The 17,080-nt window shown below is 53.5% G+C and overlaps 1 protein-coding gene across 1 annotated transcript in view; it reads left to right on the top strand.

Annotated features, from left to right (window-relative positions):
- The window catches only part of PREX1 (phosphatidylinositol-3,4,5-trisphosphate dependent Rac exchange factor 1), a 191,233-nt gene extending 174,773 nt beyond the window's left edge, over positions 1 to 16,460 (top strand). Inside the window, exons 30-40 of the mRNA XM_003787681.3 lie at positions 983 to 1,111; positions 2,848 to 2,889; positions 3,902 to 4,122; positions 5,724 to 5,823; positions 7,724 to 7,867; positions 7,964 to 8,078; positions 10,040 to 10,106; positions 11,428 to 11,600; positions 13,076 to 13,178; positions 13,361 to 13,428; positions 14,930 to 16,460. Of these exons, the coding sequence (XP_003787729.1) occupies positions 983 to 1,111; positions 2,848 to 2,889; positions 3,902 to 4,122; positions 5,724 to 5,823; positions 7,724 to 7,867; positions 7,964 to 8,078; positions 10,040 to 10,106; positions 11,428 to 11,600; positions 13,076 to 13,178; positions 13,361 to 13,428; positions 14,930 to 14,972 (1,205 nt within the window). The 3' untranslated portion in view covers positions 14,973 to 16,460. The remainder of the gene's footprint in view (positions 1 to 982; positions 1,112 to 2,847; positions 2,890 to 3,901; positions 4,123 to 5,723; positions 5,824 to 7,723; positions 7,868 to 7,963; positions 8,079 to 10,039; positions 10,107 to 11,427; positions 11,601 to 13,075; positions 13,179 to 13,360; positions 13,429 to 14,929) is intronic.
- Positions 16,461 to 17,080: the final 620 nt, after the last annotated feature.

Below are 17,080 nucleotides of genomic sequence, written 5' to 3'. Positions count from 1 at the left end.
CCATCCATCCTTCCACCCACCCACCCATCCATCCATCCATCCACCCATCCATCCACTCATCCATCCATCCATCCATCCATCCATCCATCCATCCACTCATCCATCCATCCACCCATCCACCCACCCATCCATCCATCTACTCATCCGTCCATCCACCCATCTATCCATCTGCCTACCATCTTCTCATCCATGCATTTAAACATCTAGTAAATACTTCTCCAGAACCAGCTTTTGGCAGGCCTTGTGCTGGGCACTGGGGACCCTGAGATGACTCTGACACTGCCCTGACCTCAAGGAGCTCTCAGGCTTAGGAAAGAGGAATATAGACAGGTAGTCCCCCCTTTGAAAGGGTAGGAAGTAGTAAAGAGTTGGGGTACCCCTGGCACAGCTGCCCATCCTGCTCTAGGGATGGACCTCAGAAAGCAGAAGTGACAAACCCAGAGGAATAAAAATCTCAGAAACTGGGACATCGTAGCAGGGAAAGTCACATCTGAGCTCTGTCACTATCCTGCCATGTAATTTAGGGCAAGTCACTTCCTACTCTGTGCCGGGGCTTCCTCCTCCATGTGGGGAAAGGGTTAGACCAGGTTACAACTCTTGTGCCAGCACGTTTGGTTGTGGCTATGAGGAGGTAGTGTCTGAGCATCCCTCCGTGGCTGTAAGACTCGGGATTAGGAGAAAAGAGTGCCAGGACTGCTCTGTGGGGTCTGTGCCGGCTTGCAGCTGTGGGGAGTGCTGGCCACAGAGTGGCAGGAAGGAGCCCTGAGACAGATGAGTAGTGTCTGCTGTGGGTGTGGTGCCAGGAAGTAGCCACACACTTGCCAAGTGTTTGTCCTCTACAGACCAGATAACGCCCAGGGGTCCTACCAGCTCCCTTGACCTGGGGCTATGAGCTTTGTGATGGGACACAAGTCTTTGTGCCACCTTTCTCCAAAGCTGCCTCTGTCCCTTCCCTGGCCCTCATACCACTCTCCTGCCCCAGAGTTCAAACAGAAAGAAGAGTGTACAATCCGTGGCCGGAGCCTGATCCAGATCAGTATCCAGGAGGACCCCTGGAACCTGCCCAACTCCATCAAGACCCTGGTGGACAACATCCAGCGATACGTGGAAGGTCAGTGGGGGGAGGACACGTGTGTGGGGGTTTTGTGGCGTTGGGTTCTGAATGTGCAGTGTGGAGGGATCAGGAATGGGTCTCACTCTGTGCCCCAGGTCTCTCTGTGCTCAGGGAAGGGACAGGAGGAGCAGGGCCACTTGTCAGTGGAGCACCTGTCCCGTGCAGGGTTTTAGGGCTGCACACAGGTGATCAGGGAGTTGCTGGCCATGGGCGCCATTCATGCCGAGGCTTCCTTGCAGTCAGGAGGCTGACAGGGTAGAACTTGTTCTCTCTCAGCTTCCAAAACTGCAGGTTTCGTTCAGTTTCTTTATGTCAGGGTCACAAGCTGGCCAGTCTGTTGACCAGGTTTGGGTGCTCAGGTTTTGATGCTAAAGCATTAAAACATGTGAATCTGCCACAAGCGTTTACAGTGAGAGATCTCACATAAAAATCGGGATTTCTGGCTACTCTGGGCCACCCAGAAGATGTGGTGACACCAGGCCCACAGTCCCGTATCCCTACTCTGCTGGAGGTGAGTGCCAGCTGCTCCCTGCAGAGACCTCATGGCCTGGTGTATGCTCTGTGCATCTGACATCACCTGCCTGGCTCTTGTTGGCATTTGAGTCTGAAACTTCTGGGTTGTGAGGATCCAAGTTAGGGAAACCTTTGACCAGGATAGCAAATGAAGGTACTGGGGCCATTTCCCCAGATAATAGCAGCCTCTGAGTTGCAAGTCTTTGCTGACCCAGAGCTGGCTGAGAGTGTAGACTGGGGAGCCAGACCACCAGGGCTTGAATCCCAGCCCACTCACCTATTGGCTGTGTGACCTTGGCAAGTTTCTTACTTCCCTGGGCCTTAGTTTCTTTAGTATAAAATGGGCTTACAGTGCTACCTGCCTTACGTGTTGTTGTGAAGATTAAATGAATCAGTACGAATCAAGCACTTGCTGCCTGGGCACAGTGGGTCCTCAGCCCAGTACGTAGTCTTCAGTGTAGTGGTGCACAGTAGTGCACAGTGGTGCACAGTATGCCTGGTGCATAGTTGGTCCTCAACCCAGCTCACGGTCATCAGCCTGGCACACAGTAGGTCCTCAGCCTGAGGCACAGTAGGTCCTCAGTGATGCAGGCTCAGCACCTGCTTTCATCATCAGTACCACACCCAGCCCCGAGTCTTACATGAGGCTAAATTCAAGGGCATTTCGGATTTTTCTTTTAAGCCCTTTCTGGACCTAAGAGCATCTTTTTGAAAGAAGGAGAACAGGATGTCAGTCCTCTATCTGGAAGAAATGAGCTTTTCCTGCATGTGTGGGCTGTGACTGTGTAGAAGTGCATATGTATGTGAGGCTGTGTGTGAGTGTCTGTGTGTCTGTGTGTCTGTGGTACACCTGCATTTATGCACGTCTCTTGATGTGTGACTGTGTGTATCTGTGTGCGTGTGTGTGTACCTGTGTGTATGCATGTGAGTGTATGCCCACATGCATGTACAAGGTACAGGGCAGGGCCTGTGGCCCAGACCTTCAAAGGGCTGGCTTAGTCTCTGTGTGTGAGCAGATAAGGCTAACAGCTGAGGTTCCATCCTTTGAAAGTATAGGGGCTCAGGAGTTCACCAGCATTTAGTAGAAGCTTCTCGAGCACAACCTTCCCTGCCCAGAGCCTCTGCTGTGAAGTGTCAGAGGACCTGGCCGGGGGCAACTGTACTCTCTGCTGCTGATTCTTCTCAGCCCATTCACCTCTCTCTGTCCCTTCTCCTTCCAGATGGGAAGAACCAGCTACTCCTGGCCTTGCTGAAGTGCACAGGTGAGGGCTTTAAAGACCTGTGTGGCGCTCATACCTGAGTCTCCAGGAGGCTATCCCGGCAGTGGGTGCCCGGCCATAGCCCCAGGGAAGCCTCTCATGCTGGCCAAGGTTGGCTTTCTCTGGTCTGGGGGTCAGCACTTTGTCCTGCAGCCCCTCCAAGAAACTTGCTTTTTCTCTGTGCCCCAGGGGCAGGTCTCAGGGCCTGGAGCCCAGAGCTCTGTCTTGTGCCACCCTCTAGGCTTGAGAGGATGCTGACAAGGACATGGGATAGAGGACCAATGAATAGAGAGGCTCTTTGCCATTAGAGCCTCCAGGCAGATGGGGAAGAAGAAAGGGTTGATGGTGGACTGGGGGCATCTCAGAGACCTTCTCTGTCCTGCTTCTTTCCAGAAATTCTCAACCAAGGGGGATCTATAGTAGGAACTAGGTCAAAATTTGTCACTAAAAACCTGTTGGCCAGAAGCCACTTGTTGAAAATAATCCCTTTGAAGAATGAGACCCTGAAAGACCCATTGCCTGAAATTGGCCCTTTCTTCAAACCTTGCCAAGATCAAGGACCAGGGGCAAGGGAAGAGGCAGGGGCAGGAAGAAAGCATAGTTCTCAAAAACAGAGAGAATGGTAAACTGCATTTCTTAAAACGTGGAGCTTGGCAGAAGGGCTTGGCATCATCACTGGCGTTCAGCTGGCCGAGGCCAAGAAATCCCATAACACGTGGAGAGACAGCTGAGGATACAGGGTTTGGGGAAAGCCTTGGGGAAAATCACAAGTTGTTTTTAAGCAGACAGATGGGTCATTGAGAGAAGTGAGTTTTTTTGGCAAATGGCCTTGCTTTAGGAGACTTGATTTTTGTGGAATTGGCTTTTGGTGGCTGGGATTAATTTTTGGCCTGAAGTTAACCCCTTGGGGGGCCCTATGGGGCATCTCGGGTCTGGGGTTTGGCCCAGAGTTTGGGGCATGGGCCAGCTGATGGCCCAGGAGCCCCCTGCCAGTGAGGACCCCCTCTACCCCCAGACACGGAGCTGCAGCTACGCAGGGATGCCATCTTCTGCCAGGCTCTGGTGGCCGCTGTGTGCACCTTCTCTGAGCAGCTGCTGGCTGCCCTCAGCTACCGCTACAACAACAACGGCGAGTATGAGGAGAGCAGCCGTGACGCCAGCCGCAAGTGGCTGGAGCAGGTGGCCGCCACGGGCGTCCTGCTACACTGGCAGTCCCTGCTCTCGCCGGCCACTGTGGTGAGTGAGGGAGGGCGGGAGGGCTGGAGACTCCTGCAGCTGCACATCCCAGGCCGGGGCTGGGGGAGCTCCTGCTGCTCACTCAGGCTCCTGCTGGCCTGTTGGTCAGGCAGCAGCTGTTTGTCAAGCACCTACTGTGTGCTGCTGGGATGCAGCAGTGAGCAATCCAGAGTCCCTGCTCAGGGATCAGGATCCTAGCTGGAGAAAGACATCACCAACAAACCAGTTAACATAAGTGGTGTAGACTAGTGGTTTTCAACCAAGGGCAATTTTACCCTTGGACACTCAGCAAGGCAGATATTTTTGGCTTTGACAACTCAGGTGGTGGGGGTAGGGGCCAGGGGTGCTGTCCAGCATCCTACTGGTCCTGGTGTGTCCCTGGTGCCCCCTGCTGGCGTGTCTGGAATCCCCACCTGAGGGGAAGTGTGTACCTGGAGCACCCCCTGCTGGTGGAAGCTGCACATGGCACCTGCCTGGCAGGAGATGTGCTGGTTCCTGGAAGGCAGGACTGACTTTCCTCTTCCTAGATGGGTTGCCGGGCCTCACTTGTTCATTCTCCAAACAAGGTGATGTGTCAGGCTCTGAGCTAGGTGCTGAGGGTCTGAAGCTGACTTTCTTGTTGGGAGCAGATTAAGAAGAAAGGGGAGTAGAGGGAGCATGGAAGGACGGAAGCCATGTAGAAAGCATGGTCTGTCTCCTTTGGAATAGGAGGCCAGAGACAGCCTTTCTGAGGAAGTGGCATTTGAGCTGAGACCACAGCTAGCCAGATAAGTGGTCTTAGGAATAGTGTGCTGGACAGAGGCGACAGCGTGTACAAAGGCTGCAAGCAGAGGCCAGTGTGGCCAGAGTGAGCTGGGGGCAGAGAGGGACATGAGCTTGGCAGGCGGGAGATCTGTAGGACCAGGGTCATTATTCTGGGAGCAGAGTAGGGTTCAGAGGCTTTGAGGCAGGTGAGTAATTTAATTTGGGTTATGTTTCCAAAGATAATTTAAAGTTTTAGGGGAACTTAGACTATCTGGGGAGAAAGGGTGGCAGCTAGGAAACCTGGTGTGGTCCTCCTGGTCAGGGAAGGTGGTGCCTTGAACTTGGGAGGTGACCGGGAAGTTGGAGGGAGGTGATTGAGTCTGGACTAGGCATCAGTGGTCAGCCCATCAGGACTGAGTGTTGGACTGTGGATGGGGAGTGGGGGAGAAGAATTGAGTGGGCATCAGGGGCTTGGGGCCTGAACGACTGGTACAGTTGGCTGAAGTGAGACCCACAAGACAAGGTTGAGGAAGGAAATGGTAACTTTAATTTGAGTGGTTGGGTTTGAAATGGTTAAGTTAGAAGCTTAATGTAGCGTAGAACAGGTAAGAGAGGAAGCTACTTGCCTAGGGCCGCTCAGCAGTCCAGGCAGAGATGGGTTATGACCCTTGGGAGACATAGGACAAGCCGTAGAGCAAACCACAATTTCATGGCCTGCGCTGGGGGGTCCCTTGAGGGCCTCACACCCAGCAGGTCCCTTCTGGTGCGTTGACTAGACTTGAAGCCCAGCCTCTCAAAGTGAAATCTTAGGGCAGGGGCAGCCCTTGAGACTCCTGCACCCCATCTTCTTCCTACAGAAGGAGGAACGGACCATGCTGGAGGACATCTGGGTGACCCTGTCGGAGCTAGACAATGTCACCTTCTCCTTTAAGCAGCTGGATGAGAACTACGTGGCCAGTGAGTGATTCTTCCTATTCCTACGATGGCAGTTGGGGTTTGGGGGTGGCAGGGACTCCTCTGGGGTCCACCTGTCCATTGCTGGCCTCTAGGTTGGCCCAGTACCCAGTGTGATTAGTGAGTCTCAAGGCTGAACTTTGGGTACGCCTGGAAAGAGAACCTAGCTGTCTCTAATAGCTCTTAATTGAGGACATCCAGTACCCTATTCTTACTAAAATTCCATCCTAGAGACATTCTTCTTTGGTGTGAAGACATCTTAAGATTTTTTAAGGGCTTCTACCATAATTAACTAAGATTCTTTCTTCCTTCTGCGCATCCTTCAATCTGCCCACCCTTTCATCCACCCACCTACGCTCCTCCTTCTGTCCGAACACACATAATTATGAGCGTGTTGTCTGTGTCCAGCAGAGTTTTAGGTTCTGGGGCCTCAGTAGAGAGAAATGTGGCCTTGCCTCCTGCCCTCCCAGAGCTCACAGTCTGGCCCGATGGGTCTCAGCTGCTGGGTTGCACATGGGAATCATCTGGGGAGCTTTTCAGAGGTGTCCCCATTCCTAGTGATTCTGGCCAGTTTGTGGGGCAGGCTGGGCACTTAGGGTCTGCGGAGAGTTTTCCAGGTTTTGTTCCAGAGCACTGGTTCTGCTCAGGTGGCCCCTGTGCCAACAGCACCTGGGAACTTACCGGAAAGGAAAATGCTTAGTCCCTGCCCCAGGCCTGTGGCATCGGAGCCCTGAGATCTGGCTGCTGATGTGCCTCTGTGACTCTGAGCACAGCGGTTTAAAACCTCTGGTCTGGATTAGTGCTTCTTCATTTTTTTCATGTTATAAAATGTCCTTGTCAACTTTTTCTTAATTGCTACACCCCCATGAAATTCTAGCACCATGGAATGTGTTGTATGTCTGTTCATCTGTGTGTCTCTGTTTATACATAAAAGAATAAGGTATTTGTGCCTTCCCTCCTAAGAACCGGTCTTCATTCTGTAGGGTCAGTATCACGTCTGCCAAAAATTCATGGTCGGCTCGGCGCCTGTGGCTCAAGTGGCTGGGGCGCCAGCCACATACACCTAAGGTGGCGGGTTCGAATCCAGCCCGGGCCCACCAAACAACAATAATGGCTGCAGCCAAAAAATGGCTGGGCGTTGTGGCGGGCGCCTGCGGTCCCAGCTACTTGGGAGGCTGAGGCAGGAGACTTGCTTGGTCCCAGGAGTTAGAGGCTGCTGTGAGCAGTGAAGCCATGGCACTCTACCCAGGGGCTCAGTTTGAGGCTCTGTCTAAAAAAAAAAAAAAAAAAAAAATTCATGGTCTAGAGTCTAGAGCAGTGATTTTTCAACCAGTGTCCCACGAAAATTTTTAAAGACCTTTAATTAAATTATTTTTGAAAGAACTTCAAAGCACAGTAAATATATTCTTTTTTATGTTTTTTTTTAATCAACATAATTTAAGTGTGTCGTGGAAGTTGAACTGTGGGTTCGAGTGTGCTATGACATAAAAAAGGTTGAAAAAACACTGCTTCAGAAGGATGACAGGGATTTTTGGTACCAATTTGAATCGATTGGCAGGGCTGCCTGTCTCTAGGCTGAGTGGGGATAGGGTTTAAGTGCCATTCTGGTCACCCCTGCCCTAAGCTCTTCCTTGTGGGTATAAGATACAGGCTTTGTTTGAAGGTAGCTTTTGCCAGGGAGGGGCCCTGGGCTACCGGGCAGGAGGAGGCTCTGAAGACAAACGCTATGGACTCCCCAGCTGGGCAGGGTAGTGTCAGGTCCAGGGAGTAAGCAGTGGGAACTAGGAGCTGATAGCAATAGGAAAAGGTCAGCGTGTGGGAAGAGGGGCTTGTCAGAGGCTACCCCCAGAGGGTTAGGCTGCTCCGGTGAGGTGTGCCAGGACTCCCTCTCGCCTTCCCACAGACACCAGCATCTTCTACCACATTGAGGGCAGCCGGCAGGCGCTGAAGGTCATCTTCTACCTCGACAGCTACCACTTCTCCAAGTTGCCCACCCGCCTGGAGGGGGGGGCCAGCCTGAGGCTGCACACGGTGCTCTTCACAAAAGGTGAGCTTTGGGCATGGGGGCAAGGCCTGGGGGATGGGCCAAGGCCATCAAGCACCCCAAGGCCCTACCACCTGCCCCTCCATGTCTTCCTCACAGCCCTGGAGAACGTGGAGGGGCCCCCCTCTCCAGGCAGCCAGGCTGCAGACGATTTGCAGCAGGAGATCAACGTGCAGTCCCTGGAGAAAGTGCAGCAGTATTACCGCAAACTCAGGTATCTCCCTGGGGTCCGCTTTGGGGCTGGGAGTCAGAAAACCTCCACAGGGTGTGGCCATCAGCATGTAGGGTGCCAGATGGGCGACGGGTATTGGGGGCACCCACTGTGTGGCAGGCCTTTTGCTTTTGTTAGGATCTCACAGGAGTCTGCATGGTAGGCCATTCTGACCCACTTTACAGATGAGGAAATTGAGGCCCAGAGAGCATACACAGCTTGTCCAAGGTTGCACTTGGAAGTGGCTGAGCTTGGAACTCGGGTCCTCCCTGCGGAGAGGATCTACCTGTTTTACTCTGCATGGGGGTGGGAGCTGGCACAGGGGTCCTGGGAGTCTTGGCCTGTGAGTGAAGGGTATGGGCCTTGGCCCTGCTCTGGGGAACTAGGGTCCCCCCTCCCCGGGAGAAGCAGAGAGGGCAGTGCCAGGTTTCACCAGGAGATGTCACAGGTGCAGGGAGAGAGCTGTGGGCTCTGCGGCTCCTGCCAGGCCACCCTTGCCATGGCCTTCCTGCTGTCTGCCTCACCACCTCCCCCTGTGACAAAGCCAGGCTGAGAATTAGGAGCCCAGGGAGTCAAGCTATAGGCAAGGCCTTCATCGTCCTGGGGCCTGATTCTGCCATTTGGAAATGGGAGAATGATGCTTTCGTTCCTTAGGTCAGAGAAAACTTCCAGCCCAATTATTTAAAAATTGCCATCTGTTTGCAGTGATCAGTGCTATGGATCTCTTCTGGGCCGTATGTGGAGTGTTTTGAATATTGCCTCTGTGATCACTCCTTCACCCTCATTCATCCAGCACTTTTTTTTTTTTTTTAGAGACAGAGTCTCACTTTATTGCCCTCAGTAGAGTGCTGTGATGTCACAGCTCACAGCAACCTCCAACTCTTGAGCTTAAGTGATTCTCTTGCCTCAGCTTCCTGAGTAGCTGGGACTACAGGCACCCACCACAACGCCCAGCTATTTTTTTGTTGCAGTTTGGCTGGGGTCGGGTTTGAACTCACCACCCTCAGTATATGGTACCGGTGTCCTACCCACTGAGCCATAGGTGCCGCCCTAAATAGTGTTATTATTTTTTTTTAAACAGAGTCTCAAGCTGTCACCCTGGGTAGAGTGCTGTGGTATCATAGTGCACAGCAACCTCCAACTTTTGGGCTTAAGTGATTCTCTTGCCTCAGCCTTCCAAGTAGCTGGGACTACAGGTGCCCACCACAATGCCCGGCTATTTTTTGTTGTAATTGTCATTGTTGTTTGGTGGGCCTGGGCTGGATTTGAACCTGCCAGCTCTGGTGTATGTGGCTGGCGCCTTAGCTGCTTGAGCTACAAGCGCTGAACCCATCCAGCACATGTTAACTGAGACCTGTGGACCATTTTTGGTGCTTGCTCAGGAAACAGCAGAGAACAGAGCAAGGTCCTGTTCCTCATGGGGGGTGGATTCTGCAGCAGGGGTTGTGACAATCAGGCCCACTCCTACTTTGTAAATAAAATTTTATTAGCACACAGCCATGTTATGTGCCATCTATGGCTGCTTTTGTGCTATAACAGCAGAGTTGAATAGCATTGCCATAGGGACATTCTAGTTCACAAGGCCTAAAATATTTACAGAAAAAGCTTGCTGATTCCTGTTCTACAGGGCGTGGCAAGCAACAAACCAGTACACACAGAGCACGTAAAGGGCCCAGCACTGAGAAGTGCTCAGAGGAGAACTGAGGCAGGACAGGGGTTGGGGAGAGAGAGTGTGGGGCTGTTCTGGATGGCAGTTTGGGACACGTGGCATCTGAAGGGTGCCTGGGAAGCTGTTCGAAGACCATGTGAGCATGGGCAGCCTGCAGGGTGCTCTCAGAGATTTCGCTCTGTGAGTCTGAGGGCAGAGTAAGCAGAGCGGCCGTGGGACAGGAGCAGTTACCCAGGCAGGGGCAGGGAGAGCAGGGGGTGCAGGGACCATCCTTAGCCCCGTCTTTCTCTCACAGGGCATTTTACCTGGAACGGTCCAACCTGCCCACGGATGCCAGCACCACGGCGGTGAAGATAGACCAGGTGTGCCCACCCTGCCCTCTCTGCACCCCGGGAAGCTTGGGTAGGGTGGGGGCTCTTAGGGGTCAGGACTCAGCCTACAGGCCCAGCCAGAATCCTGGCCCAGAAGCCGCTGAGGCCCCTGCAGTCCCTCCTCCAGGAAGTCTCTCAGGATAGGTCCCTCCACTTGTCAGAATTCCAGGATGATTTCTTTTCACTGGCACCCCCTTACCTGTGCTGCTTGCATCCCCCTTACTGACCGGAGCATTTCTCTGAGGCTGGAGCCCAGACAGGTCAAAGTAGTGAGCAGAACAGGCACTAGATGGGGCCCATGCAGTGTTCTTTTCTTTGTTTCAAATCTATTGTGGACAGTGAGAAGTCAAAAGATTTCCCATAAAAATGAAGGCTTCCAGCTATTCTTTTTTTTTTTTTGAGACAGAGCCTCAAGTTGTTGCTTTGGGTAGGGTGCCGTGGCATCACAGCTCACAGCAACCTCCAACTCCTGGGCTCAAGCGAGTCTCCTGCCTCAGGCTCCCAAGTAGCTGGGACCACAGGCGCCCGCCACAACGCCCGGCTATTGTTTTTGGTTGCAGCCGTCATTGTTTTGGCGGGCCCGAGCTGGATTCGAACCTGCCACCTTAGGTATATGTGGCTGACGCCTTAGCCGCTTGAGCCACAGGCGCCGAGCTGCTTCCAGCTATTCTTGAGGAATGGAGAGCTCTGGCTGTTGGGGTCTTTGGTCTGCCCCCAACACCCCCGCTGGCTTGTCCGTCTGCTGGAGCTCCCTGCTTCTCAGCTGGATTGTCTTTCTTGGCTTCTGGTTTCCCTGGTTCACCTTGGATCTGCTGATGGTTTGGGGGTGCTGACCTTGGGGCTATGAGGCTGGGACCTCTGGGCAATATAGTAGGCACAGTCCATTGGGAGTTTCCAGACTGGCTGGCAGGATATCACCACGGCACAGAAAGTTAATGAACCACCATCTGTACCTCCACATGGTGGGTGAGGAAAGCTATGGGCAAAGGGGAGGCTCTTCTTGGGAGGGGCCACTTGAGCTGGGCACAGTGGATTTGAGAGGACAGGGGTGGGTACTTCAGGCTTAGCTGGGAATACATGTAGGCAGATGAAGAGAATTGGGTTGGAAGGTTAGTCCTGAAATACATGGTGAACACTGAAAGCCAGCTTTGCAGGGCAGTGGGGAGCCACAGATGGTTCTTGAGCGGGGTTTGGAGAAGGCTAGATTGGATTACAAACCCCAGGGAGGTGAGCTAGGATTCAGCTGCAGTAAGAGCAGGATTAGAATGGGGAGGAAGGCCCCTGACCCTCGGCATGTGTTGTGACCTTGCAGCTGATACGTCCCATCAATGCCCTGGACGAGCTCTGCCGCCTCATGAAGTCCTTCGTCCACCCCAAACCTGGCAGTGTGGGGAGCTTGGGCGCTGGCCTCATCCCCATCTCCTCGGAGCTCTGCTACCGCCTGGGGGCGTGCCAGATCACCATGTGTGGCACCGGGATGCAGAGGTGAGCCCGCTGTCTGCTGAGTCAGGGCTCCAGGGCCAGGAGGCAGGGCGGCTGGGTTCGAATCCTGCTTCGGCCACTGCCTGTGGAGCCCAGACAGGCCTTGGCTCTCTCTGGACCTCAGTTTGCCTGTCTGAGAAGTGGGACGCAGTACCCGGTGTCCTAGGAGGGCTGTGGAGCCATCTGCATCTCTAAGTTGCGTTAGCGTGAGGGACAGAGTTGTACAGTGTGGTTCTGCTGGGACTTTCGTTCAACATTAACAGCAATGGCTCATCTTCATGAGCAGAATGGGCCTCCTGGCCCACGGGACACTCTCCTGCCTCTGTCCTTTGTCCCCACTGCTGGTCCCAGGGAGAAAGACAGCACCTTCTCCCACCTTGTTGGAAGCCGCAGCCTCCTCCCACCTGCACCCTCCCTGATCTCCTTTCCCGGCAGCCTCACTGCCCACACACGCCCTTCATCTGGGGATTTCTTTCTTCTCTGCCTGCCCTAGTGCAGGGCCAGCTCGGGGAGGGTGGCCCTGGTCTGTTCCCTGCTGTATCCCAGAGGTGCGTGCCTAGCACACACAAGTGCTTGAAAAACCCGTGCTGAGTAAGCGTTTCAACTGGCTCAGCGCTCTGGGCACGAGGCTCCATTACTGACATTCTTGACCCCTGTTCCGCAAGCCTGTGTGGGAGGGCCTGTTTTAGGGGTTCTCAGCCAAGAGTGATTTTGCTCCCCAGGGGACATCTGCCAATGTCTGGAGACATTTTGGTTGTCTCAACTGGAGGGTAGAGATACTGCTGCCCCTAGTGGGCGGAGGCCGTGCATGCTGCTGTATCCCAGAGCCTGGGGCAGCCCTGTCTGTCTGGCCCACCATGCCAGCCATGCACTGTCATGGTCCCTGCTTTATAGTTAGGGAAACTGAGACTAACGCATCTTCCTGGGGTCACTCAGTAGTACCTGGGAGAAGGGGATTTGACTGTAAGAGGTCTGGCTGCAGACTCCTGGTCTCGAACTCTTCAGGAAGCCAGTGAGGGAGGAACCCATGTGTCTGTTTCAAATCCTGCTGTCAAGTAGTAAAGCATCCAGGGAGTCGCCCCATTTGTACACTTGGCAAATATTTATGAGTCCCCTTCTGGCGCTGGGAATGTCACAGAGAATTCAGCAAAGTCCCTATGGGGTGATGCTGTGTTTGGGAGGGGTCAGACAGGGGAGCAGTGAGCCACAGGGCCTGTGAGGGAGGAGGGGTGGCTGCCTGGAGGAGGAAGAGGGTGGCCAAAGGGAGGAGAGGATGGAGGGGAGGAGGGAAAAGGGGGAGAGGCTGAGGGAGCTGGTGCAGTGACCATCTGGGGATAGCAGGGGCCTTTCATCCGTGGCCTTGGGGGACATTGCGGGGGAATGAGTGGGGGATGATGGTGGGGTCTAGGAGGCTATAGAGGGGCAGGAAGCTGCCCCCACACGTCTATCTCACACACCGTCCTCTGGGCCCACTGCAGGAGCACCCTGAGCGTCTCTCTGGAGCAGGCGGCCATCTTGGCACGGAGCCACGGGCTGCTGCCCAAGTGCATTATGCAGGCCACGGACATCATGCGCAAGCAGGTGAGGCGGCCCAGGGGAGACAGCCGCTTTCAGCCCCAGATCTGGACCCTCTGCCAGCCTGGCGGGGACAGTGGAGTTCAACTTCTGGGACTTCCCATTTATGTGCCCCGCTCCCACTGTGTGCTTCCTCCTGTGCCCTGGACGCCTCCGGGGTCCCAGGGCTGATGGTTCCATCTTTCTAGGGACCCAGGGTGGAGATTCTGGCCAAAAACCTGCGAGTTAAGGATCAGATGCCCCAAGGTGCATCGCGGTGAGTGGCTGCCCTGTCCCTTCCTGTCCTACCGTCATCCTCTCCCCTCCCAGGAGGCCAGGACTGGGGAGGTTTTGGTATCAAACTCCCTGGAGACCCCCTGGTGCTCAGGTGGGGCTTCCCCTCTCATGGATGGGGACAATTAACATTTTCACCTGTCACCTCCCAAGGGAGCCAGAAAGATGAGGCGAAGTCCCCAAGTGCACCATGAGGGGTGGCTCACTTTGCTCCTCCACCTACCCCCCCACCCTGTGTTGTCCCAGCCCTGAGCCTCCTCAGCCCAGAGCCGTGACTTTTAACCTTAGGCAAAATGAAGAATGCTCTGATTTTAACTTACCCAACTTCAGTTAACCTTTTAGCCATTTATAAAAATGCCAAAGAGAAACCTGGCCCTGGCCGCAGTGAGGGCTTTGCCAGAACACTCTTTCTTCTCAGTCTTTGGTATGAGGAGCTGGCTCCCCACCGTCCTGCTGCCCCACCAGCTCCCTTTAAATCATTCTCTGGGTGCTACATGCAGGGCCCTCCAGGATGGTAACTCCTTTGAGTCTGTCTCCTGTCTCCATCCTCACTGCCTGAGTTTGCCATCAACATCTGCCCGCAAGGTTAAAATAACTTTTTATCCTAAAATAATTGGACTAACAAAGGAATTGTGAAAAGGCTACAGACCCCGTGTACCCAGTGATAATGCCATGCGTGACCACATCATGTCATCAAGATCAGGGCATTGCCCTTGGCATGATGCTGGGGCCTGTGCAGACCTCGAGTGGGGATCACCAGTGGGATGCACAGCTCTCTTGCCAAGCCCTCAGGGTCAGGCTACTGCCCGCAATGTTCTAGTCTCTTCCCCTCTGTGGACTCATTTAATCTAGATAACCACCCTGTGAGCAGGTATGGACACTGGGGCTCAGGGGTATCTTGGCCAAGGTCACACAGCTAGTAAATGGCAGAGCTGGGATTCTGAACCCAGGCAATCTGGGCCTGAAGGCTGAGCTCCAACCACAGTACCACATTGCGACGCTGCTTGCCCCTGTCACCATGGCAGCTTCCTGGCTGGTCCCCCTGCCTCCAAACTATCAATCTCCCTGCGGCCAATCTGCCTCTCCTGCTTGAAACCTGGCAAGGGCTCCCTTGTGCTTGAAGATAAAGCCCAACAGTCTCCCAGTGCAGCCCTTAGGAAACCAGGGCAGCTTCCGTGTGCTACATGCAGAGGTCCCCGTGATAGAGTAAGTGGAAAAATGTAGAGGGCAGAGTGCTGGGTCTAGTTGGCCACTGCTAGTACAGAAAAGTGCCCCCATATCTGGACACACACCCATGCAAACATTTCTCCATTTATAAATGCCTCGGCAATCTCTGCCTGTGGGGAAGGGCTTGGGCGGCATAAATATTTTTCACTCTGCATCTTTTTATACCTATTGAGTTTTGTCCTGGGCATAGATTAAATGTTCAAATCAACATGGAAATAGTGACCCTCATGCCACTGCTCCCTCTCTCTGTCCTGCAGCCTCTACCGCCTCTGTCAGCCGCCAGTAGATGGAGACCTCTGAGCACCCAGATGACCTGTGCTGGGTTGTGTCCTCTGGAGTTGGGATTTGGTAGGACACAGGGGGCTGTGTTGGCCTTCTCAGAGATGGCCCGAGGCGTCTGCTGCCACCTGCTCCGAGATCTGCCCAGATTCCTCCACGGCATCCTTCAAGGACAAGTCTGGGCCTCCACTCTTCGACAAACTGGCTGATGTGCCCTGGGCGGCACATTCTCTACCTTCTGCCAGAAGCCAGAGGGGTGCTGGAGACCCGCAGAGCTGAGGGGGAAGCCAGGGCCTGGGCTTCTGCCTCCAAGTCCCCAAGACATAGGAAAGTCATGGGGTGCTGAGCTGGAAGCTCACAGACTGGCTCCCTCGGGATGGCTCAACCTGCACTTTTGAAACCCCTGGTTTCCTTCTAATCCACATTCCAGGAGATGACATGTGTCTCCTCCTCCACCTGCCCTTAGCTTCCAGATTCACCCCTAACCCTGTACTAACCTGCTTGGTGGACCTGCCAGGACAGACAGAGCCAGGACATCGCACCTGTTCCCAAGAGGTCCCTCGAAAGCCACCAGTTTCTGACATCATGGCCACTGGAACTTGGGCTGTCAACTTTATTTATATGACATGAAATCTCCGGTTCATTTTGGGAGTTTTCGTTGTTGGTATTGCTGAGATTTATTTTCCCCTACAGTTGTGTGATTCTATATTTGACATTTTAAATTTCAAAGAAAGGTATATTGTCTAACAGGGGACCAACATAAGGTAGCATTGACAACTTTTCCCAGTCTACTAAAAAAAAAAAAAAGAAAAGAAACAGAAAAACTAAATTATTGAAAAAATTTTAAATGTCACTGTTTCTTCTTTTTTAATGTTAGGGTCGTAAGACGTCACAGGCATCAACGATGGTTCCTTTTCCCAGTGGTCAGTGTCAGAACTTTGTTCTCGGGATGACTGGCTGCAGGGGTCTGAGAGGTGACTGGCTGGGGTAGGGGCTGGGGGGATCGGTGCCATCTCACACAGGTAGGAGGACCACTGGGAAACACCAGTGTGGCTTCTGTAATTAATTTTCTTGATGTTAATTTCTCAGAGCAGGGCATTTGGGACTTCCTGGTCAGCCAGAGCACAGGAAGCCACTGTGCCCCCACCTTGTGGGTGGAAGGACGGACACAGGGACCCCCTCAGGTTCTGTAGGCCTGCAGGGAAATGTCATTGCAGAGGAAGAAGGGAGGGGATAGATGTTTTGTCTGGTGGGTGAGATTGGGTGTGGGGTGTTCCTGCTGCCCCTGAGGCAAAGGGGCCTGAAGCCCCACTAGCATCTTAGCTCCCTCTGCCCCCAGAGGCCACCTTCCCTCTCTTGCCACTGCACACAGGACGGCGGTGGCCTTGACACTGTATCTTGTGGCAGACACAAATGACCTGCTTTACCCTGTTGTGGGAAATGGAGAAGGGCCCCTAGGGCCAGGGCATTGTGCACTGGTTTACTTTAAAATGTACAGATTCTTCTCGTTAAATTCATGATAGATTTTTTTATTATTAAAAGTCAGTTTATAATACAAAGAGTGAGGCTGCAATCTGCTTGATCTGTAGGGGGTGGGGGGGGCTGTGGGTAGGTTACTGCCAGGGGGCCTGGTGGAATGAGCTTGTGGTTTGGGAGCCTCCGGGAGCCACAGTTTTGGTCTCTGCTGTCCTTTAACTAGCCACCCCTAAAGCCACTGATGTTACCGCTCTGCCTCAGGTTTCTTCTTGATAGTCGGGACAACATAGCTTCCCATGCAGGGATTGGTGAGAACTACCAAGACTGCATGGTCAGTTTGCAACTCAAGTTTGTAAACTCAGGTTTACCAGGAAGATATGGGGCTTTGTGCTGCAGTTCAGCTTTATTTTGGATCGTGAATCTCTCATTGCATCACGATGGTGGGGAAATGTGATTGCTATTTTTTCAGGAATTCCCTGCCCCCACCTTGGCATCTTCACATGTGCCAAAGGCTCTGGGTAAATCCAAGATGTGCTATCCAGTCCTCTTCCTCTCCCACCTAGTCATTCTCAGCTGGTACCAGCAACAGGCCCATGGGATCAGGGCAGGAGTGAAGTTCAAAATACCCAACCCAAACTTCCTTCAGGCGGGTC

The sequence above is a fragment of the Otolemur garnettii genome, unplaced genomic scaffold (genome assembly GCF_000181295.1).
Source record: "Otolemur garnettii isolate 467f Iridium unplaced genomic scaffold, OtoGar3 scaffold00023, whole genome shotgun sequence".
Lineage (NCBI taxonomy): Eukaryota > Metazoa > Chordata > Mammalia > Primates > Galagidae > Otolemur > Otolemur garnettii.
This window is presented reverse-complemented; position numbering and strand designations above follow the sequence as displayed.